Source organism: Pleurodeles waltl, chromosome 8 (genome assembly GCF_031143425.1).
Source record: "Pleurodeles waltl isolate 20211129_DDA chromosome 8, aPleWal1.hap1.20221129, whole genome shotgun sequence".
Taxonomy (NCBI): domain Eukaryota; kingdom Metazoa; phylum Chordata; class Amphibia; order Caudata; family Salamandridae; genus Pleurodeles; species Pleurodeles waltl.
The window spans coordinates 1,484,102,761-1,484,127,455 of NC_090447.1; the positions used below are offsets into that span (position 1 = coordinate 1,484,102,761).

General features: G+C 44.6%; 1 protein-coding gene across 1 annotated transcript in view; it reads right to left on the reverse strand.

The window, feature by feature from the left end:
- DRD3 (dopamine receptor D3) overlaps window positions 1–24,695 on the reverse strand; it is an 807,482-nt gene that overhangs the window by 440,211 nt on the left and 342,576 nt on the right. The window contains exon 3 of the mRNA XM_069202686.1: window positions 12,091–12,203. Within this exon, the coding sequence (XP_069058787.1) occupies window positions 12,091–12,203 (113 nt within the window). The remainder of the gene's footprint in view (window positions 1–12,090; window positions 12,204–24,695) is intronic.

Genomic DNA, 24,695 nt, shown 5'->3' on the forward strand with positions numbered 1-24,695 from the left:
CAGTTGACATCAGAGGCTCCTTCTGATAGGCTCTTACCTCTCTTGGTAGCCAATCCTCCTTCCTTGGTAGCCAAACCTCCTTTTCTGGCTATTTAGGGTCTCTGCTTTGGGGAATTCTTCAGATAACGAATGCAAGAGCTCACCAGAGTTCCTCTGCATCTCCCTCTTCACCTTCTGCCAAAGGATCGACCGCTGGCTGCTCAGGACGCCTGCAAAACCGCAACAAAGTAGCAAGATGACTGCTAGCAACCTTGTATCGCCTCATCCTGCCGGCTTTCTCGACTGTTTCCAGGTGGTGCATGCTCTGGGGGTAGCCGGCCTCCTCCCTGCACCAGGAGCTCTGAAGAAATCTCCAGTGGGTCGACGGAATCTTCCCCCTGCAACCGCAGGCACCAAAAGACTGCATCACCGGTCCTCTGGGTCCCCTCTCAGCACGACGAGCGTGGTCCCTGGAACTCAGCAACTCTGTCCAAGTGACTCCTGCAGTCCAGTGACTGTTCAGTCCAAGTTTGGCGGAGGTAAGTCCTTGCCTCCCCACGCTAGACTGCATTGCTGGGTACCGCGTGATTTGCAGCTGCTCCGGCTCCTGTGCACTCTTCCAGGATTTCCTTCATGGACAGCCAAGCCTGGGTCCCCCACACTCTAACCTGCAGTGCACAACCTTCTGAGTTGTCCTCCAGCGTCGTGGGACTCCCTTTTGTGACTTCACATGGACTCCAGTTCACTTTCCTTCCAAGTGCCTGCTCAGGTACTTCTGCGGGTGCTGCCTGCTTCTGTCAGGGCTCCCTGAGTTGCTGGGCGTACCCTCTGTCTCCTACTCCAAGTGGCGACATCCTGGTCCCTCCTGGGCCACAGCAGCACCCAAAAACCTCTACCATGACCTTTGCAGCTAGCAAGGCTTGTTTGCGGTCTCTCTGCGTGGGAACACCTCTGCAAGCTTCATCGCGACGTGGGACATCCGTCTTCCAAAGGAGAAGTCCCTAGCTCTCTTCTTTCTTGCAGAACTCCAAGCTTCTTCCATCTAGTGGCAGCTTCCTTGCACCCTCAGCTGGCATTTCCTGGGCTCCTGCCCACTCTCGACACTGTCGCGACTATTGAACTTGGTCCCCTTGTCTTACAGGTATTCAGGTCCGGAAATCCGCTGTTGTTGCATTGCTGGTGTTTGTTCTTCCTGCAGAATCCCCCTATCACGACTTCTGTGCTCTCTGGGGGTAGTAGGTGCACTTTACACCTACCTTTCAGGGTCTTGGGGAGGGCTATTTTTCTAACCCTCACTGTTTTCTTACAGTCCCAGCGACCCTCTACAAGCTCACGTAGGTTTGGGGTCCATTTGTGGTTTGCATTCCACTTTTGGAGTATATGGTTTGTGTTGCCCCTATACCTATGTGCTCCTATTGCAATCTATTGTAATTCTACACTGTTTGCATTACTTTTCTTGCTATTACTTACCTAATTTTGGTTTGTATACATATATCTTGTGTATATAACGTATCCTTATACTGAGGGTACTCACTGAGATACTTTTGGCATATTGTCATAAAAATAAAGTACCACAACCCACCCCAGCGACAACGAAAACAGGAGTAAAACACAGTATGTTTCCCAGAACACACACAGAGAATTAAAGAATATTGCAAAACCCAGGAGAGACTGCAATACACCAACAGTGGATTCCTGGACAAGAAGACCTGTGGAAGAGGGGGACCAAGTCCAAAAAGCACAGCAGAGTCCAGGAAGAGCAGGAGTCCCTACCCACCATGATGAAGGTGCAAGAAGTGAACCACCAATGAGGAAGAAGAGTCAGCACTGCACCCAAGAAGACGAAGTCGTGTTCCTGGAGGGTGCAGGTGATGTCTCACACCGGATGGAGGATTGCAGTTGGGTTTGCGTAATTGGAGTTCGCCAACAAGCCTTGGCGCACGCAAAGCTTGTGGTTAGCAGAAAGTGGTGCTTCTGGGGTCCAGGAAGGACCAGGTAGACGCTACCCAGGAGGGGGAGTTATAGGGGGTCCTCAGCAACACAGAGAGCCCACAGAAGACCATGCACCACTCTCTGGAGTCCGAGAGGACAGGGACACGAAAGTTGCAGAAGAAGCCCATGTAGCACTACAAAAAAGGCTCCCACGCTGCTAGAGAACTCCTCAGGGAGCTGTGCGTCGCAGGATAGAGTGCTGGGGGCTAGAGCTTCAAGATGTATGAAGATCTTGGCGAAAGGATGGCAACAAGCCTTGGCAGCTGCAAAGGACCGGGTGCATGGGAGTACTATCTTGCGTGGGGAGGCAAGGTCTTACCTCCACCAAAGTTGGACAGTTAGAAGAGAGGACCGTCGGGACCACTTCAGTCCACTACCTGTGATGCAGGATCCATGCAGCTCAGCAGGAGAGGAGATCCACGCAGCTGGTCATCGTCGCAGCTGGTGCCTGCAGAAGCAGTGGGGTGATTCCTTCATCCCAGGGGAGATTCCTTTGCTGTTCTGATGCAGGCTGAAGATGGGCTGTCCTCAGAGGATGCACGACTGGGGAAATGTTGCAGTTGCTGGAAGGAGCCAGAGTTACAATGTTGCAGAAGGCGTCTTGCTTCTTTGTTGCAGCTTGTGGAGTCCTGAAGATTCCAGATGCAATTTCTTCAGTGAGAAATCAAAGTGGAAGGTGCAGAGGATTCCTGCTGGAGTCCTGCAATCTGAATTTGAGAAACCACCCAAAGGAGCGACCCTAAATGGCTGTGAAAGGGGGGTTGGTCCTCTAGCTGGGTGACCACCTATCAGGAGGGGGCTCTGACGTCTCCTGCTGGCACTGGCCACTCATATGCTCCCAGAGTTCCCTGCCAACCTTGAATCCAAGATGGCAAAACCCAGGGACCCTCTGGAGGAGCTCTGAGCACCACTCCTGGGGTGGTGAAGGACAGTGGAGTGATCACTCCCCTTTCCTTTGTCCAGTTTCACGCCAGAGCAGGGACTGGGGGTCCCTGAACAGGCGTAGACTGGTGTATGCAAGGAGGGCACCAAATGTGCCTTTCAAAGCATTTCCAGTGGCTTGGGGAGGCTACCCTTTCCAAGCCTGTAATACCTATTTCCAAAGGGAGAGGGTGTAACACGCCTCTCCCAAAGGAAATCCTTTGTTCTGCCTTCCTGGGCTCAAGCTTTTCAAGCAACAGGAGGGCAGAAACCTGTCTCGGAGGTGGCAGCAGCATGGACTGCCTGGAATCCCTCAGAAGGCTGAAATGGCAATACTTGATACAAACATGCCTATGTTCTGAGTTACTATTATGTAGCTGGACATTGGTAGTGACCTATGTCCAGTACACGTGTAAAATGGCGTCCCGCACTCACGAAGTCCAGGAAAATGGTCCTGGAGGTCATGGGGTCACCTCTGCTAGTGCAGGGGTGGCCTCACACACAGGTACTTTACACCCTGCACTCTGGGCGAGAAGGCCTACCAAAGGGGTGACTTATAAGTGACCTGGTGTAGTGAAAAACGACAGTGAAATGGTGATTGCACATTTTCACGCAGGCTGCAATGGCAGTCCTGCAGAAGCCTTTGCATGGGCTCCCTCTGGGTGGCAAAATATATGCTGCAGCCCATAGGGATCCCCTGGAACCCAAATACCCTGGGTACCTAGGTACCATATGCTAGGGATGTATAAGGGATCACCAGTGTGCCAATTGTGGGTGAAATACAGAGCTTTGGGAGAGAGAGCATAATCACTGGGGTCCTGGTTAGCAGGATCCCATTGAACACAGTCAAGCACACTGACATGAGGCAGAAAAAGGGGGTAACCATGCCAAGAAAGAGGGTACTTTCCTACATGTGTGAAATACGAATTTATTGAAGTAATTACCTACAACTTGAATCTTGTGATTCTAGAAATAAACTAACTAAAGATATTTTTATATATAAAAACAATTGGTCTGGAGCTAAGTCACTGAATGTGTGCTTCTTCTATTGTCTGTGTGTGTACAACAAATGCTTTGCACTACTCTCTGATAAGCGTAACTGCTTGACCACACTACCACAAAAGAGAGCATTAGTATTATCTACTTTAGCCATTGTTAAGCCTCTGGGGAACCCCTGGACTCTGTGAACACTATCTCATTTTGATATAGTATATACAGAGCCAGTTTCCTACATGCACCGTCGCAATGTTCACTGTCTGCTTTGCAGTGAACATTACAAGAGTGCTGATGCACTCTGCATCCTACAGGATTGCCACTGGCTCGATTACGAGCCGGAGACAATGCTGTAGGGTGTTTCCCACTAGGCTAGCAGGCGGAAACTCTGGTTTCTAGCAGGAAACTCGTAATGGGCCCGGCGGGGAGGAATCCACAATAGTGGCAACCTCCCTGCCGGAAGTTCGACGGACCGTAAAAAGCGTCCGCCAAACTCGTAATGAAGCCCACAGTGTCCAGGTTTACTCTTGATTACTCAGTATTGTTGCTTTACAGTTTTTGCTGCGAACACATCTGAATACTTTTAGGGTCTGTTTAATTCACAGGTTTGTTCTGTGAGTATGGTGTGCTTTATGTTTAATTCAGAGGTTTTTCCTGTGAGCATGGTGTGCTTTATGTTTAATTCAGATGATTTTCCTGTGAGTATGGTGTGCTTTATGTTTAATTCACAGGTGTTTCCTGCGAGTATGGTGTTCTTTACATAAGATTTACGCATGAATTGCTTGTGAGCTTCTGAAAAGGTGCATCTGACAAAGAAAGCTTTGTAAACTGGCAATCAGTCATTTTTCCCCACAATCTCTGTTAGTGTGTTTGTCCCAGGTGGTAAAAACTCTCCAGTAAACAATACGTTCTAAGGTTACTCTAGTGCTGTATCATGACCTCTTATGGCCCTATTTAGAGTTTAGCAGATGGGATACTCCATCACAATATGGCAGTTATCATGTCCTCCTTATTACAAGTGCGTTATAGCTTATGGCACTTGTAATGTGGCGGATGAGATTTCTGCCACATTCCATCCCCCATCCCAGCTCTATCCCATCTGCCAAGCTCTAAATAATGCCCGCTGCCTTTTAGCATTAAACCGCTGAAAAGTACTAGCCCTGGGAACAATGAAGAGAATGAAAACAATGTTTTTAAAGGTATGAGTTTGTTCTGAGAAGCGGAGAAGAATAAATGTAACGGAAGGCAGAAAATGTGTTAATTCAATGTAAAACAAGAATGAGATTGTTCTTTGAGGCAAGGTGCAGCAACTTCCGGTCTTGACAAGGTGCAGCAACTACCGATCTTGATGCCAGGTGCAGCAACTTCCGGTCTGGGAACAAAGGTGCACCCCCGCAATATCGAGGTAGGACTCTCAATGGCTCCAAATATCGTAGCCACAATATCAAAGGAAAAATTTCAAAAGGAAAGTATGTGTAGATTTTCTATACCTACCTCCACATACATGTACCTAGAGGATATATATCTTCGAGGTGCATAGGTGTGAAGTTAAGATTAATAAAGCTATACTTTCACTACATACACTTAACCTTCAATATTCTGTCCCGCAATAATCTGCCCAAAATGTTAGTGTATCAAGCTATTCCTAGCCTCGATATTCAGCATACGATTGGGAAAAGGAAGAACCAACCACTTGAAAGAAATACTGGGTGGAGCTGATGACCCCAATGCAGAGGGTCCTCCCACCACATGCATTATACTCATTCATCATAAAGGGAACAGTGTCAACACAGGGGACTCGCACCATATTTCCAGGGATTCCAAAAGGGTTCAGAGAATTCTTTTTCTCTACCACCCTTTTTATTAAGGTGTTCTGGGAGGGGCTGGTTGTTATTTTGCGAATAATATATAGCTCTTTTGAACAGACATCAGGTGTGACACAAACAATAGAAAACAGAGACAATAGCCAGAGAACCTCATTACAGAGCAGCAGAAGGAGCCCAAGCCTTTGGCCCACATTCTTCGAGTGCAATATCAAAACAACTGGATTAAGGGAAATGTTTTCTTGAAGAGTTCAGTTCTAAAAAGTTTCATAAGTCTGATCTGATGGTGGTCCAGGGAATTCTAGAGCTTGGCGCCCAACAGTCCTCTGGACCGGCCACCATGTTTTAGTGAGTTGTATGCACAAATGTCCTAAGTCTGAGATATTTTGGTTCAGTCCTAACTTGGTGGTCCAGGGAATTCCTACGTTTGGTGCCCAACAGTCCTCTGGTCTGGCCACCATGTTTTAGTGATTTTCATGCATGTTGTAGGGTCAGCTGTTGGGAAACAAAGTAATGGTTCCTTGCGTGGAAGGAAGGCAAGGCCACTGTTTGCTGATACCATGGACCTTTGGTTCCAGATGGCTTTGTGAATAAAGCAATGTCTTAAGTTTATTCTTGTATTTACCAGTAGAGTCTTTCAGAGTAGATTTGGTATCGTAAAACACCTGTAAATGTAGTGCCATTTTATTGCTTTAGTTTAGAAGAATTTGAAGAATAATAACTACCCTATGTGTGAGGCCTTTAAGATCACATTACAGTAAATATACCAAATAATCCTCGGGTGTATTTAACGAGCGTGGTTGTCTGTATGTCTTGTAGAGCTGTTTTCCATTGTTTTGTGTTGCAGGTGGAGTTACAGGGCGATCCAAAGGGTTTTGGTGCAGAAAGCAACCATGGAGGGAGCACAAAGGGGTGCTCTATGACAACTCCCCGGGAGTCTTTAGGGCATGACCGCAGAATGAAAGCAACCGTGCCCTGTTAGTCCTACGGGCAAGCAACTGGGAACTTGCCTTGTACTGCTATGCCATGTTGTGAGCTCTGTTTTCTGGCTTATGAGGTCCACAGTTTGGGGTAACCCCAAGAGGTATATCACCTGATGGTGTGTAGACAGGTGCTTGTTGACTAATCTGGTGGGCAGTCAACATAGGTAGCATCTTTACTGGTTGCCTTTGAATCACCTGTAAGCTAACCCATTTTGTATTTCCTACATATGCAATAATAAACCTGCAGCTAAGTTCTTTCCAACACTACCTGGTGTGGCCTTGACTTTTTTCTTGTGGTCGTCAGTCTATGTGCATATGCATTTTAACTAGGGCAATGTGTTTGGTGGGCTATGGCATATCAGTGCACTGCTTGTAATAGGTAAAGGGCAGAGGACAGGAAGGGGGTCTGTAAAGGTGTAACCACCAGGGAGTCAGGCAAGTGACAGAAATGTAACACATCTGCTGGGCTCCAGCTGGCCCTATGCTCATGTTCCTATTATTGTTTTTTTCACAGTGCAGAGCCAATAAAAGAAGGATAAGCCCAATTTTCTTTTAAAAAATGACAGATTTTGTGGGCACATTTGTAAAAATAGGGACCCAAAATCGCGATATCCCGGGGTGGTTTGGACAATGTGCTCCAAAATGTACCACAAACTACACCCTTATCACTCTCCTGCTGAAAATGTGTCACACTTCTGTGTGTCATGCTTGGATTTTGCATGATCCCTTTGACTTCAGTGATGTAACATTGATGGACCCCCCCTGCTCTGTAAACTGTTCCAGCACCACAGCACCCCTAGTTCTTGAACCCGAAGGTTTCATTAATCTAAACTCCTGCCAAACCCCTGGTTGCTATGGCACCGAGCAGACAGACTTTACTTAAGAAAATGTGTAGAGCAATTAGAAATATCAAAGCTGTTAAAATGTTGAAAACACAACACAATAAAAATCTGACTCACACTTATCAAAGTAGAGAGTAAATTACTGAATAAAATGGCACCAAAATAACACAAATCCAATAAGGGGAAGAAAAATCCAATAAGGGAACTGATTGCACTTGACCAGTACCTGGGTGCAATTCAATGCTGACCACGATGGAGTGGGAGTCGCATCTGGGTTCATCCCAGTGAAATGGTTACCTCCCGACATCGAGAACCCCTGCAGAAGCCTTTAATGGACTGGCTTCAAGAGAGGGGGCTCAGCGTCGATAGATCTCCTTGGAGGTCTTTGGCATTGATCACTTCTCCTTTCACAGCAGCATTGATGAAGCTACGGGTTGGAACCAAAGAGCTTGGCGCTAACAGAGTCTGGCCTTGAGAGAAGAATGTAGAGGGAGCTATGGTAAAGTCAGGCCCAGCTGTGAAGCACCTTTGTCGGACAGGTTGGGCTTGTTGGTCCAGGTCTTTCATGGTGGTTGTCCAGGTAAAACGTTTGTATAAAGTTTCTACATTCCAGGTTTTAGGGTTTAGGCAAGAGAAGTTCACTCTGACAACATCCAGTGAGTATACGACCTCCGAAACAGTACTTGGGTGTCAGGACTCATTGCTACAGAAGCATCCAACAGGGCCCAGGGCTGGTCCAATGGGAAGTGGTCAACTAGAATTTTACAGAAAAGACAGTGTAAGAACAAACTGAGCTGCCTGGTCTAGAGCCGTCTGAAGTCTATACCGTTGGGACGTACGTAAGCCAGCATTTAGTGCATTGGCATAGTGGTCGGTCGAAAAAAAACTATTGTCACTGAAGTTAGCAAGGCTAGTGTAAGGAAACTAGAGATCTTTTTAATCTTCCTAAGGATTGGGTGACTAGCTGAGAGTACTGACTATTTGAGATTTCATAGAGATCAATGTCGATGATGATACACAAACTTTTTGCTTGTCTTTTGGGAGTTGGGGGTCGCGCCTATAACTTGGCGCCAGTAATGAAAAATCCAGAGATCAATTTTGTTGTTCAAAATCACAATTTCTGTTTTCTCTATATTCAATTTCAGATCAGTCCTGCCCATCCATTTCTTACTAAAGAGCAACAGGCTGAACGAGTCATCTGTATAGTTATAAATGCGACAATGCATTTCTGTTAGTTCCTTAATTAGTGATATAAATGTCTAATAGATGGTGGGACTGGAAAGATTCCCAGGGGACCCCCCACTCTGTCCAAAGAACTGGAGCCTGATATTGGCCCATATGAACAGATTGAATGCAATCTTTCAAAAAAAGACTTGACCTGTTCCAGGGCCAGGCCACTTATACCGTCAGTCTACACAAAGTCCATCAGTAACTCATGGTCGACCATGCCAAAGGCTGCTAATGGGTCTAATTGGACCAAGGCAGAGGTTAAGCCTTTATCGCCATCACTGCACATATCATCAAGCATCGATAGCATAACTGATTCAGTGCTATGCAGTGGACGGAAGCCCATCTGACGGTGCCCCTTCCTGCACAAAAACAATCCTCATTACACAGACACCTGCAGTGGTGCTAGGCAGCCAAAACAGCGCCAGCTCAGGGACAACGACAGGAATGCTCCTTATTCTTTCAAATATAGCATATTCCTGCCCTTGCTCTGTGACGCAACACAGCGCAGCAAAATGCCTTGCTGTGTTGCGTCACTTTGTAATGAATAACTGTGCAAGAAGCTGCGGCAGCAGGCAGTGCGTTGTGGTGGTGCGAGACGGATAAGTAGTGAAGAGGGAAAGAGGACAAAGAAAAGAAAAACTGGCAACTGTACTCCACATTGTGGCAGCAGTGTGTAGGGAGGGGGGGCAGTCTTTGCAGATGGAGTCTGGCGGCAGAGGAAAGGTGAGGAATGATATTGGACAAAGGCACGGAAAGTAAAACAATGTTAAGATGTTTTGCTGCTCCATCATGATCCATTAACAGTACTCCAAATGCTTTCTTTGATACCAAAAGGCTGGAGGCATGCTGTGTACATATTTATTAATGGACAAGTCTTACTCTGAAACATTGCTGCAGCATTTTTTTCCATGCAGAGTCCACTTTGTCTGCTTTGAGCCTTGATGGTCTGCATTCACTAATGCTTAGTGATTGGGATATATTAAGAACCCATACAGTTCACTTATTCGATTTAGAGACTACTTGCAAAGAAAATACCAGCATGCTACCCCCTGGCCATCAGCCCCCCGCACAGGTCTCTGACATATGCACTACTGATTGTATTCACTGACATCACCAGGCATCATTTCTTTCAGGGAACAGCCTTTCAGCCCCTTGTCCCAGGAGTTTAGCCAGCACAGCCTGGACTTTAGCCTGCGTTGGAACTCCTCCCATGGCATGGGGGCAACACGGAACAACACCCCGCCAGGAAACAGCCTCCAAAGCCCACTGATGCTCTTCAAATGGAAGTTGGTTTGTCCCTGGAAGGTGGACTCCATAGGTGGAATTGGACCTTGTTATTCTGAGTCTGCGTGTCATTCTCCATTCGCAGGACAAAACCTCAGCAGATCTTGGCTCTAGGTGCAGAAATACTGTCCGTAATCAAGAATTGTGCCCACAATGTATCCAAGCGCCTAAATCCGGCTCAGTCATAACCAGGTCATGGTATGCATATGCAGCAAGCTGGCCTTCTTAGTCAGGGTGCATGTGGGGTACAGTGAGCTTGATGGGAGTAGCTGGTTTACCATATGGAGGGTTAGTATACTGTGCCAAAGAGCATGTACCCTTGTGTGCACCAAAGAACACCATACTCACCACTAGATAAATCCTCATAATGCACCATAGCCCCCCAGCCACTGAGATGGAGGGACAAGGGCAATGGGGGAGCCTGACAATTGTCAAAAAGATACATAATGTAACCATTGTTGGGGGGAGAGAAAGGGAGCACACCTCAGCCGCTTGGCTGTTTGATTACTTATTGCAGTATACATCACAACCACCCACCAACTCACTCCATACCGCATATTTAAGTTCAGAAAAGGTGACAGCCATCTTAAAGGCAGATAATCCAAACACATCATGCTGTCTTGAACCAACTATGCTGGTGCACACAGTGATTTTTTCAGCAGTGTCCAGCACTGAGGCTTTTCAGCTTGTTATGTCACAGTAGGGATGCTGTAGGAGATGGACATTTAGTGAAACTGGTTTCTTCTTCTGTGACAACACCATTCTAGTTCATATGGGAATGTGGGATGATTGGGGGAAGACCCCAGGCCAGTGAGGCACCCTATTGTAACAATTGCAACCTCTTAACTTATAATTGAACCCAGACCTAGTAACAACTATACTCCCATTTAGCAATTGACCCTTTGAATAGTGAGGCAGAGCAGGCCTGGGCTTTCTCAGGAAAGGTCTGTTAGAATCTCAGAACTGTGCAAAGCACACCATAATACCTTAATTCAAACACAACTAAGTACTAAACATAAAATCACAAATGTACACAATGAGATGTCTTCAACTCCTCCTGAACTGGAGATCTGCGTAAGATGGTCAGTCAGTAATAAACAATGTAGTCACTTCCTATGTTGTTTGTCACAGAGTTCACAGTGTAAATCCTCTTCCCTAAAATACATCACAGTGTAAAGCATTGTTTAAAGCCCCTTACTATTGTATTTAACAGGGAGCCTATGTAAACAGTACTGCTGTTAGAATTTAACAATGGAGCTATGTGAGCAAAGACACATAAAGTAAAAAAGATCGACAAAGGGGTACAGCCAAAGCCCCCCTCTCAATCTGGCATTTTGATTCTTTTTTGTGATTAAGTAAACTCAGGCATACGGCTAAAGCTTAACTCTAGCCAGTCCTAAAACGAAGGAGTGACATACATGGAGTTAGAGAGTGGGGTAGATTATGCCTTAAAAAATGGTGGCAGCTTGCAGACTGTGATCAGGAAAATAATTACAAATAATACTGTGATCTCATAGCGATTAACATTTTGGTCACAAGTCCAACTGGGAGCACATAAATTGGGGCCACAGGGGATTAGTAGAAGGACGGTAAGTGGATGGTCAATAGGAGTTGAGAAAGGTTGTTATTGTATGCCTGTTTGGCCCCTAGAATCATCCTCTTACAGAGCCAGGATATATTTGTTATCTTCTGAATTCTGGATTTGATTTGGAGGTAATGGGTGGATCTAGGAGAATTTGTTTCATACTACCTATCGGAATTTACCAGTGAGCAACAAAGATACACAAAGCTAAGTCATTTTCTCTAGGTCAGACAGGCTGCGAGCGGTGATCCATGTCTTTATCCCAGTTCTTGAAAATTGCCAATAAAGAACTTTAACAACAAGATTCCAACTGCAGCTCCATAATGAAAGGAGTCAAGAGGAATTGCAGTAGGATATCTGTAAAGTGCTGAACCTGAGCTTGATCAGGGAAAGAGAAAGAAGGAGGTGTTTTGACTACACTGCTCAAGGCGCAGATGGAGGCAGTAATGTGTACCACGTACCTGTCGATGCTGATGGCACAGAGGTTTAAAATGCTGGCTGTGCACATCATGACATCCATTGTCACAAAAACATCACAGGAGGTACGGCTGAAGTTCCAGACCCCACCAGTCACCTGGTCAGTGGAGAAAGACATACATAATGAAAAAGTAGGAACAACAGAAAAACAAACTCATAAAATAATACTCAGGAGGAAGTCAACCAGATACATCTAATCTGCACACTCTCCACCACAACAAAGACCCCAAGGACTTTCAAACTTGAATACACTTCAGCAAACTTTGCCACTAAGCATCGATATTTGCCTGCCACACTCTTGTGCACTATCCAAACATTTCTGTCCCTACCATCTTAGCTGAGACGGTCTATGTTCACCACATCTTCTCTCAGTGCACACTTTCTTCCATTTCCCCTGACACCACCATATGAAATTACATTATTATATCCTGTCTTTGGAGAGGACACGTGTTCATAACCATAACTGGTGAACTTCAGTGGTGTTACGAGTTTCAGCCAGAACCATAACTCAGACTTAACAGTGTAAATATATTTGATGAAATTTAGAATTGGGGGATTATAATTTTGTATTTGGTATTTATAGGCGTTTTGATATTGATAATTTATCTACATTTATTTATTTAAAAGCCGTATATACTGAATTTATTGTATTTCAACATATATTTCTCCTTTTTCTTAGATGTGTGGGCATTTTATGATGGAACATTTTAAATCAAAATAACTTCATATTTTTTTCTGACTATGAATTGGATATAGTAATTTATAGATTTTCTTGATTGATGACATCATTGAATTTTATTAATTGTTGAACAAAGTTTATTAGTGTCCAATATGTATGCTATATATTCAACTGTTGTTCAATTGGTGGTGTAATTCATGTGACAAGGCTGTGTTTACAGCCGAAACGCATACTGATTAAAAGCCTTTTGCCTCACTTTCTGAATTCCTGAGTGCGCAATTCTGTTTATTATTTTTGTTTGGATTTACTATTTTACTGGTCTGCTCTTGCCGTTTTTTTCGCGCCACCCCTCGTGGGCCGTCCGAGCCCGAGTATAAAAACTTAGTGACAGTTGTCACCAGGTAGTTCCAAAAAACAACAGATGTCACTTCAGTTGCTGTCTGGAAAGTTTCAGGGTGATCCATCCAGAGTGGGGGCCGAGAAAAAAGGGAGGGTCCAAAAACATGATTTTCCCATTCATTTTTATACAGGGATTTGGAACAGCGATAGCGCCGAAACCACCGGACGGAATTACACCAAATTTGACAGAAAGGTAGTTCTCGGTCCAGAAAGAGGCTTTTTTGTAAATCCATTCAGTAGCTTCAGAGAAATTGAAGGAAATTTAAATGTGTATATATAGGGACGTGAAGGATTCGAGACCCCTTACGATCTCGTGCTGAAATCTGATTAGCTGACAACACTTCAACAAGGAAGCCATGTTGAAACTCGACTTCAGTTGAGTCCCACAAAAAAAGAATTAAAAAAGCAAACAGGCCAGTGTACAGATACCCTGACCCCTTAGCTCTGGTGTTGGGGTCCAAAGGGACCTCCCCAGGGCTAAAAAGCATATTTTTTAAAATGTTTGATCGTGATTGGGTCGTGAATCCACGGCAAAAATGTAAAAAAAAAAGTATGGCCTGCTGCGCTTTGTCTTTTTTAAGCCCCTGGGTCTGCCAAGTCCCAGGGGCATTGTTTACATGCAACAGAGGGGGTGCCGCCCCCCCGTAACCCTGGGGATCGCCACCTCACCGGAGCAAAATGTTGTATTCGTGTGGGGGAGGGCAGTCAGCCTCCTGCAGCCACAGGGACCACCACCTCCCTGAGGCATACGTCATATTCTGTGTGAGCGGCCATGTGGCCCTACTGTGGCCCGGGGACCCCCACTGCCCTAGGGCTATATTAAAAAAGTGAGGGAGGTCAGTTTCCGACCCCCAGGTCACGGGGACCACCACCTCCCTGGGGCATTCATCATATTCTGTGCAGGGGGGCGCATGGCGCGCCCACAGCCCAGGGGACCACCACCTCTCTGGGGCTTCATCTATGTTGGAGGGGGGCACGCGGCTCCCTTAAGGAGCCACTGATGGCCCTGGGGACCACTACACCCCAGGGCTGGCTCCTGCTATGTCCCGGGGTGCCCACCCCTGGGACATAACTGTTTGCTGTGGCTTGGCTGCAGCTTTGACAGCCACAGCAAATACTCTGCTTTCTGACAGCGGGTCTGTCAAACAGAGCACATGGGAGCGGTCCTAGATAGCCCATAAAGAGCATTTAATAAAATAAAGGGCTAGCAAATATATATTAAAAAAAGGAATAACTAGCTTAAGTGTGAAAGTTACATAGCTTCATACTGAGAGTTCGAGTCCAGGTGTATAGCTGGCCATTTCCTTCCTTATTTTTTTTTTTTTTTAAGTGCAAAAAAGGTGATTTTACTCTTTTTAAATGACAAATACATTTTTCTTTTCAAATTGTGCAGAAATATCTCAATTCAATTCAATTCTATTTATTCGGTCAAAATTTAGACCATTAGAGTACAATCAACCATACATCAGTACATAAAAAAAGGAAACACAAGAAAAAAATAATAAAAAAGCTCTTAATAAATATTAAAAACAGGAACAACCTTTGGTTTCTTCATAGTCTAAGAGAAATAAATAACAGGAAACCTCCTTGCCTACTTAAAAATCGATCGTCAGCACATTTCTGCAAGCTCCTGCTAGAAAATATTGGATTCCCATTCACAGCTAATTGAAATGAGATGTGCTTTTAACCGTTAATACATAGAATCAAGACTGCAGTATAAAAATAATTTTGAGACTACTAATATAAGGTTCAGTATACCATTAGCCTAAAAAGGAAAAACACATTTTGTAGCCAAAACTACTCTTATTAAAATAATTCAGATGCTAATAGTCTAAAGTGCAATGTACTATGATACGTTAAATAGATTTATGAATAGATACGATATCTCAGCCATAAGTCATAAAGACTGTTTTGATCGTAACAGTCTAAAGTGCAGTGTGCTATAATAAAGTAAATAGATTGACAGATAAGTGCTTTATCTCAGCCATTGACCATGAAAACTAAAAATAGTAAAAACAAATGCTGTTGTTATCATAATATTGTCACTATAAGTTATAATAAGATTTAATGAGAAAATGTCATCTCTAAACCCATTAAAAAGAAACAGGAAAAAGGGGATAAACTATCCAAAAATCATAACCATCTGATGTTCCCCGCTATGCCTGCTATAAAGCTCAACATTGGAAGTCAAACACTGAGAGTGGTCCTATAACGAATAGACCAAGCTGCTGTCAAAAATTTAGTGACTGTGCTTACAACCAATGTAGACGAGTCATATTTACAAATTCTATAGGCGTTAGCTCGGTCATATAATAGCAAAGCTTTACACAATGGAATAATCCATTTCCCCCTAGGACTCTTATATAGGGGGCAAAAAAACAGGACATGTTCGATTGATTCCTCCAATGTATTACATTTTGAGCATTTATTTGCCTCGGAACTGTTCTTCGACCATCGAGCAGTAAAACTGTTGACTGATAAAGTTCCATATCTAAATTGTAGGAATAGAGCACGGGCATAAGCAGGTATTGTAAGGTCAAGAAATTGCTCAGGCCATGGTTCTTGCTTTACAAGCAAGAACTCAGAAGTTAATCGTTCCACCCCATTACTATGAAGGATCTCCGCATTGACCCTCTCTTAGTATCTCTGTTTAAATAATGAAATAGCATTAGTGGGGATCGACTCGGGTTTCTCCCAAAAATGGGGGAAGGCCAATTCGTCCCAGGCCAATTTCATCTCCCTCAGCCAGCTGACCTTAGCCAGCTATTCTGGGTCTTTATAAGATCTTTTATTGCCTCTCGAAAAGATTCCAGTTCTTCAATTTTCCAAATGCGGATCCAATATAAGAGCGGTCTCAGACCCGCTACATCTTTAATGCTATTTGTTCCGAGATCAAGTCTGAGAAGGATCATCGGTGTACCTTTCCCCAACCTGGTTATATACCTGCACCCATCCACCCACAGACCCACTCTGATGGTTACACACCCACTCACAGACCCACTGAGACCCTCATGCACCCACTCACAGACCCGCATAATAGGATGGAAGACAGAGAGAGAGAGAGAGAGAGAGAGAGAGAGAGAGAGAGAGAGAGAGAGAGAGAGAGAGAGAGAGAGAAAGAGAGCGAGAGATTGTTATTGCAATGGTCATACCATGCAATGACTTAAAAGCGTCCAGCTAGAAAGATGTTTGGCGCAAATGTTATTGTTACTTTTTGATGGACAGCAGACCTGGGTCACTTCTGGTCTAGTAGTAAAGCTCTTGGACTGTCAGTATGTTGAAGGTTCAAATCCTAGTATTTCATGACAGTTTGTCTATTTATTTTCTAGTGTTTTGACTGATGGAACATTGAAGTTTTTTCCCCTACAAATCTGTGGATTGAATGCCATAGCTAAGTCTGGATGCTGCTAAGTAATGAGTCCCCTCTGGTCTAGTGGTTAAGGTCTCAGACAAGCACACTGAAGGCTAATGGTTCCAGTTTAGGTGAGTCTTTGGTCATTTCTTACTTCAGTTTCTTTTAAACTATAAATATTTAAGTTATGTACTAAAAAGTGATCTCATTCTTTTTAATCGACAAAAACATTTTTCTTTTAAATTTGTCCCGGAATATCTCATTCTAAGTATATCATTCATCAAAGCCTAAAAAACTCTCTCCCTCTGTCTCTCTCTCTCTCCCAATTCCTCTTTGTCAAATCTTTCTGTAACTCGCTCTCTCTCTCTCTTTCCCTCGTCCCTGTAACCTTTGTATTTTTTCAGTGAATTTCTATAGTTTTTTTTAACGCAAAGTCATTTTCATTAGTATACATTAATCCAACCACCAGCAGAAGCTAGGCCCTGCGGCCCTATAACCACTATATATATATATATAAATATATATACATATATTTATATATATATATATATTTTAGTTACCTAGTGGCGGTCGCAACTAGGTAGTTATGGTTAGGACCTAGTAGTTTTCATAGGAAAAGTATTTTTTGACTTGCCTATATCTTTGGCACTATTTGATGAATCTTAACTAAATTGTCCACAAAAAAAAGTGCCACGGTGATTCTTGTTGCGCATGGAAACTTTCAGGATGATCCATCAAGAAGGAGCCGAGAAAAAGGGGGGTGAAAAAAGGTTGCGTTTGCCATGTTATTTCCCATAGGATTTTTTAGACACGATTACAAGCTGAACCATTGGACGGAATTACAGCAAATTTGACAGAAAGCTAGCTGTCGATACGCAGAGCACGCTTTTGGTTATTTGGATTAAATCCGTTCAGTAGTGTTTGAGAAATTTAGGGAAATTCAAATTTGTATATTTCTGGGCATGAAGTATTCACGAATAAAGACGAGCTTGTGCAGGGAAATGCACAGCTCTGATTGGCTGCCAACATTTCAAAGTGGTGGCAGCCACCTTGGGACTCGGCTTGAGCGAGACCCAGAAAAAAAGTAAAAATAAAATAAAGGAGGCAGGGTAGAGACACCCTGACCCCTTAGCACTGGTGGGGTGGTCCCAGAGGACCCCCTCCCCGAGCAAAAAAACATATTTTACAATTATTTTTTGCCATGAGTTCATGAAATTCGAGAATTCGCAACAACATTTAAAAAAAAAAACAAGCGTGGGCTCCTGTGCTTGTTTTTTTTATAGGCCCTCGAGTGGATCAGATCCCGGGAGCATTAAAAATGTAGTATTGGGGGGGGCCTCCTGGCCCCCAGAACAGCTCCAGGGCCAGGAGGCCTTTTTTATATGCAGGGGCCCATGGCCTCCTCGCTGCTGTGGGGACCACCACCTCCCCAGGGCTTTCGATTTAATATATGGGGGGCCTGTGGACCTCCCGTGCCCTGGGGACCACCACCTCCCCAGGGCATCTATTTTTATCTGTGTGGGGGGCCTGTGGCCCGCAAGCTGCACTGGGGACCACCACCTCCTCAGGGCTTACAATTTAATAAATACAGGGGGCGCATGGCCCCCGGGACCCCGGAGGACCACTACCCCCCAGGGCAAAGTGTAAAAAAAAAAGAAAGGGGGCTCTGTTTTGGACCCCCACACCCTGGGGGCTACCATCCCCGGTGCTATGTCCTGTTGGAGGGGGGCCGTGCAGCCCCCCCTCATGGAGTCTCTGATGGTCCTGAGGACCACCACCCCCAAGGGCCAGCTCCTGCTATGTCCCAGGGTGCCAACCCAGGGACATAGCTGTTTGCTGTGCCTTGGCTGCAGCCAAGCCACAGCAAGCACTTCAGGTTTTGACAGTGGGACCTTTAAAGCAGGTCAGGCTATCAAAATCAGAAGATTCATCTATGTCCCCTGCATGTGACCTTCCCACTGAGATATGGGGGTTTGAGACCAGCTGGCCTCATTTCCATTTCCAAAATACTTTTTTTATTTTAAATTGGAGACAAATAACTCATTCAAAGTATATTAGACATCAAGGGCCTGATTACAACTTTGGAGGACGGTGTTAATCCGTTCCAAAAGTGACGGATATACCACCTACCCTATTACGAGTCCATTATATCCTATGGAACTCGTAATACGGTAGGTGGTATATCCGTCACATTTGGGACGGATTAACACCGTCCTCCAAAGTTGTAATCAGGCCCCAAATCCTTAAAAACTCTATCTCTCTCCCTCTCACTTTCTTTCTCTCTCTCACTTTCAACCAATTCTACCACTCACACACCCACTCAGACACTTACGCATTCACTCCCACTCAGACTTACTCGAACACTCACACACCCACTCACAGACCCACTCAGACACTCATATAGCCACTCAGTCCCACTCAGACCCTAATGCACCCACTCAGACAGTTACGCATTCACTCACACATCCACTCAGACCGTCACACACCCACTGACACCCTGATGCACCAACTCACAGACCTGCACATATACCTGACGAACACCCACTAAAACACTGATGTACGCACTCTCACACCGAGACAGTCACTCTGACAGCCACTCTTACCCCCAGATACAGCCTCTCACACCTATTTTCACACCCACAGAGGCCACAGCTAACTTCCACCATGCATGTGCACAGGGCCGTGCACAACATCGGGTTAGTTGGTTAGGATGGTTGGCCCAGGCACTGGCTGCAGGCCAGCCCTTGCATGCAACCCCTACTGCGCACAGGAGAAGGCAGTGCATGGTTCACGGTTGGATGCTTATAGGAGGTTGGCCTCAGGCCCTGTGGACAACTGACCGTGCGCTGTGATGGTTGTATTAACGTATAGTAAATAAAATTACTATATGTTCAAAAAACATAGAAATTGACAGAAAAAAACTAAGGCTACAGGGACATTATAGTTAGGAAATACAATAAAAAAACCTTAGAGATTCACTGAAAAAAACAAAGGTTACAGGGACATTATAGTTAGGAATTCGAATTTTAAAAAAACTTTGAAATTCACTGAAAAAAACAAAGGTTACATGGATCTTATAGTTAGTTTCTGAATTTGCTCGTACAACACCGTAGAAATTCAGCAGTTATAGTTGCCTGAGCTAACCATAACTTGCGCTCCCGTAATGCACTGCATATGACCTCACATATTACATCACTCATGACATGGTCAGTGGCATCACTGATGATATCTCATATGACATCACTTATGACATCATCCACACAGTCATACACCCACTCATTTGCTGATACAAACTCTTGTATAGCCACACACACACACATCTACTCACATACTTATTCAGAGATGCATAAAAGCAGTGCTATATAGACATTCATTCAGTCAAACAGCCACTGAAACAACAACTCACGCACCCATAAACCGAGGTTGCGAATTATAGTTACCTTAGGGTGCGAGTTATAGGCCCTCATTCTGACCTTGGCGGGCGGCGGAGGCCGCCCGCCAAAGTCCCGCCGTCAGGTTACCGTTCCGCGGTCGAAAGACCGCGGCGGTAATTCTGACATTCCCGCTGGGCTGGCGGGCGGCCGCCTTCAGGCCGCCCGCCAGCCCAGCGGGAAAGAGGCTTCCACGATGAAGCCGGCTTGGAATCGAGCCGGCGGAGTGGAAGCTGTGCGACGGGTGCAGTTGCACCCGTCGCGTATTTCACTGTCTGCGCAGCAGACAGTGAAATACATTTAGGGGCCCTCTTACGGGGGCCCCTGCAGTGCCCATGCCAGTGGCATGGGCACTGCAGGGGCCCCGCGACCCCCCCTACCGCCATCCGGTTCCCGGCGGGCGGACCGCCGGGAACTGGATGGCAGTAGGGGGGGTCGGAATCCCCTCGGCGGCGCAGCTAGCTGCGCCGCCTTGGAGGATTCCAATGGGCGGCGGTACACTGGCGGGAGACCGCCAGTGTTGCCGGTCCGACCGCGGCTTTACCGCCGCGGTCGGAATGCCCATTGGAGCACCGCCGGCCTGTCGGCGGTGCTCCCGCGGTCCTCCAACCCGGCGGTCATGGACCGCCAGGGTTGGAATGACCACCATAGTTACTTAAAAGAACTTTAACTATAACTGTTGAATTTCTATGGTTTTGTACGAGTAAATTATAACGGCCCTGTAACCTTTGTTTTTGTTCAGTGAAATATATATATATATATATATATATATATATATATATATATATACACACACACACACATTACATATATACATAACCATGTATATGTATGTACATATGTATGTATATCTAGGCACGTAAAATATATATATATATATATATATATAATATATATATGTGTGTTTGAGTACATATGTGTGGTGTGTCAGGCAACATATTTTTATTGATATTGTGACATACAATCTCAGATTTGACAACATTCTCACAAACGGCCAACACTGTATGTCTCAGATCCAGTTTAATGCTGGTGAAATTCACATTTGTCATCACTGACCACACCAGACATGAACAGGCCACTTTTAGAACGCTGTCTTCAGTTTCAGGAACTAAGGGCCTGATTTAGATCTTAGCGGATGGGTTACTCTGTCACAAATGTGACGGTTATGCCGACCGCTGTATTACGATTTCCATAGTATTCCGACCGCTGTATTACGATTTCCATAGGATATAATGGAATCGTAATACAGTGGATGGGATAACTATCACCTTTGTGACAGACTAAATCCATCCTCCAATACCTAAATCAGGCCTTAAGATTCTAATTTGATATTGATTAACTGGAAACCAGTTAAGGGCAAACCACAGATTAATTGATGGTATAGAACAATTCATTATGTAGGAGAAGCTCAAACCGCTGGAGATACTTTCACACAAGGAATGGAAATGGGAACAGAATAATCTATTTAGGCAGAAAATTGGGTCACAAAGAAGAGGGTGAATACTCTGCTCATCTGTTGAGGGTGACTGTCCCGGGGAGGTTATTTTACATTACACAGAATTAAGGTTCGAAACAGACCCCAGAGCCCCGGATGCATGGACATCAATTAACCAATATGACCACCCGTCTCCCTCAGCAGCATCTGTTTGCTGCTGTGGGGATAGAGGAAGGTCACGGTAGAAAGCAAACTGGCCTCAGAGTTCTGAGATCAGGGCTAGCAAGACCAATACCTGGGATGCCAAATGGGATGCTGGATTTAACAGCTGCTATCCCTGCTGCCCAGAACTGACATCCTGCCAAGGGGAGGTGCTATCAACCTCAGTTAGCCTACTAAGTTAAACTATAGACAAGGATATGTATGCCGAGTTTTGCCCTTGTTCAACTACACCTAAAGACATGTACACTGAGGTATTGCCTTGTTCAACTACACCCAAGGATATGTACACTAAAGTCTTGCCTTGGATATGTCTGCTAAGTTCTGCTTGTTCAACTACAGTCTTGGATATGTACGCTGAGGTCTGGCCTTGTTCAAATACACTCAAGGATATGTCTGCTACGGTCTGCTTGTTCAACTACAGCCAAGGATATGTACACTGAGGTCTGGCCTTGTTAAACTAAATCCAAGGATATGTATGTTTGTAGGAAGAGACCTGACACACCCTGCAGGGGACCCCAGCCATGAGCATTCATCAGTTCTTCCACTGGGCAACAGACACTGGAATTAGATGAGAACTAGACAGTCATTAAAACACAGCAAAGTTATAAGTTACATGCTTATGGTTGGGCAATTAAGTCATGGGTGGTGATAATCTCGCTTATCCTCCACTATTTTTCCAGTGACATCCTATAATTTAGCCGACATCACTGATGTTACCAGGTGAATCAATAGCACCTTTTCACAGAGATGAAAATTGATCTCTAGAAACGACATGTGTTATACCTGGTTCCGTACGACATGCAAGCACAAATGTGTCGGTCAGCTATGCATTTGTACAATACCCACCAGTGCTCCCTTTTGTCTCAGCAGTTTCAAATGCCTCGTTGCTTTTACCAACTGTTTGGGGTTGATGCAAATTTTGAACTCCTCAGGGAGTTTTTGTCCTCTGAGCGGGGGCAACCCTCCACTGCTCCTCTCAACCTGTAGTCTTGAGGGGTACACCCTTAATGCAAACCCTCTCATCACAGGCCCTTACTGGTTGCAACAACTATTGGTCTATGGAGAGTGGTAAATCTCTATTTAAATTGATGAGGCATTTGCATTAAGTGTAATTACGCCTAATTTCCTGTAATTTTGCTGAAATCTAATATAATCACACAAAAGCAAAAAAGTGCAAATTTCGCACATCCCTATTCATAATATTTTGAGACTCACCCTAGAAAAATAAGAGAAGACAAGAGACTCACCCAATAAGTGAGAATGTGCTTTAGAGTGTAAATCACAGTGAGTGATACTGTGGTCCAAGAAGTGAAACTCACACCTAATGAGTGAGACTGTCGTCCAAGGCATGGGATTTTCGCCAGATAACTGAAACTGAAGGAGTGAGACTGTTTTAAGGTGTTTGAAGTCTTAATAACTCATCAAATGATGGCCAATAAATGAAAACTAACTTGTTCAGTTTTGTGCTAGTTCTACACAATCACCTTCTCTTTTAATTTAATGCAATTTGAGTTCAGTTGAAGCAATGTTGCTTTTTTAAGGTCACAGTGTAATCTGCACCATTCATGTTGTGATGTATAGTGTTTAGGCGAGTACTGTCTCTTTGTGTAAATCATGAGATTTTACTATTACTAGTTCTTTTTAATGGAGAAATTGGGTTAATAAAAGCTATTCATTATTTATTATATTACCTTAGGGTTAGACTGTGTGGGTGTCAGTTAGGGGTCACTTGCCCTTTGAGACACCTGCCACAGCTCTTGGTATCCCTGTTCTCTGGGGTGAGGAAAGAAAAGCCCCCATTACTATGTGCATGCCCCCCTGTCCTTACTGTAGCCCCTCCACAACAATATGAGGCTGTTGAGGGCAAAACGGTAAGCTGGTGACTGATGCATTTAAAGAGGTCAATAGTCTGAGACGTCACTTCCGCTGACTTCTAAATTTGTGATATATCAGCCTTGGCAAATATTGTCAATCCAGCCCTCATAGGGTGTATAGCATGCAAGCCTGACTACTACAAAGGGGTTTGGGGAGTTCTCCCTCCAAGAAAATGTGGGGGAAATGACAAAAACAGTGCATTTTACAACACATTTTTAATTATATATTCAATTGTATTAGGTTTTAAAGCATAGCAAATGATGACCTTACAGTGCACCAGGATACAGCAATCTTTATTGAGGCTCTTCAATGATTCCCTCACCATCACACTCTGACAGTGCCTCTCATCAGTTCATAGCCCCTCTCTCACATGTATTTCATTTATTTTACAGCGCCTCTCTTACCAGCGTAGAGTGTTTAGACCACTTTACGACACATCAAACACACATGCAGAGACAATGAATCATACGTGTTCAAATTAGGGTATAGAAAATATTGAATAAGACAAAGGGGACTACAAGGTGTAGGATTCATGCCATCCATACTGGTAAGCATTTTTAAGAGTGCTTAATCTGGGTAAGCATAAATTCAGGGTTCACAATGTAACACTGAGGTTAGGAATGACTTCACTAATAACAATTTATTTCTACCCAAACACACCCTTTTTAGCAAAATTAAGATAATCAAAGACTGGGAAAAAACAACTTTCTAACCTGTACCATGGAGTTTGCATATAGCTCCTTGATGGCAGTTCATAGCTCACTGTGCTAGATTATGATTGTAACTTATGAACTGAACAGTAACAAAAGTATCTATGTTTTTTTACAGGTTCTTTCCAGCAGCCATATTAACTTATTGTGCTATCTTAGATGGGTCAAAACTTCCTCTAGATAAAACTCCAATTTCTCCTCAGTAGGTACATTATTCACCAGAGTTATCTTGGAACTTTTATTATTGCCTGAAAACTGTTGGGTATACAAGGAACTCTGCAGGAGAGACCGCACCAACCAAGTCGGTGGAGGAATCGCCATCGTCTTCAAGGACTCCATCAACGTCACCACCTCCACAGGAGACACCCCCCTTGCCGCCGAACACCTACACTTCCAGATCCACACAGACCCCAGGACCACCCTCAGAGGAACTCTCATCTACAGACCCCCTGGTCCTCGCACCCTCTTCAGCGACTCTATCACTGA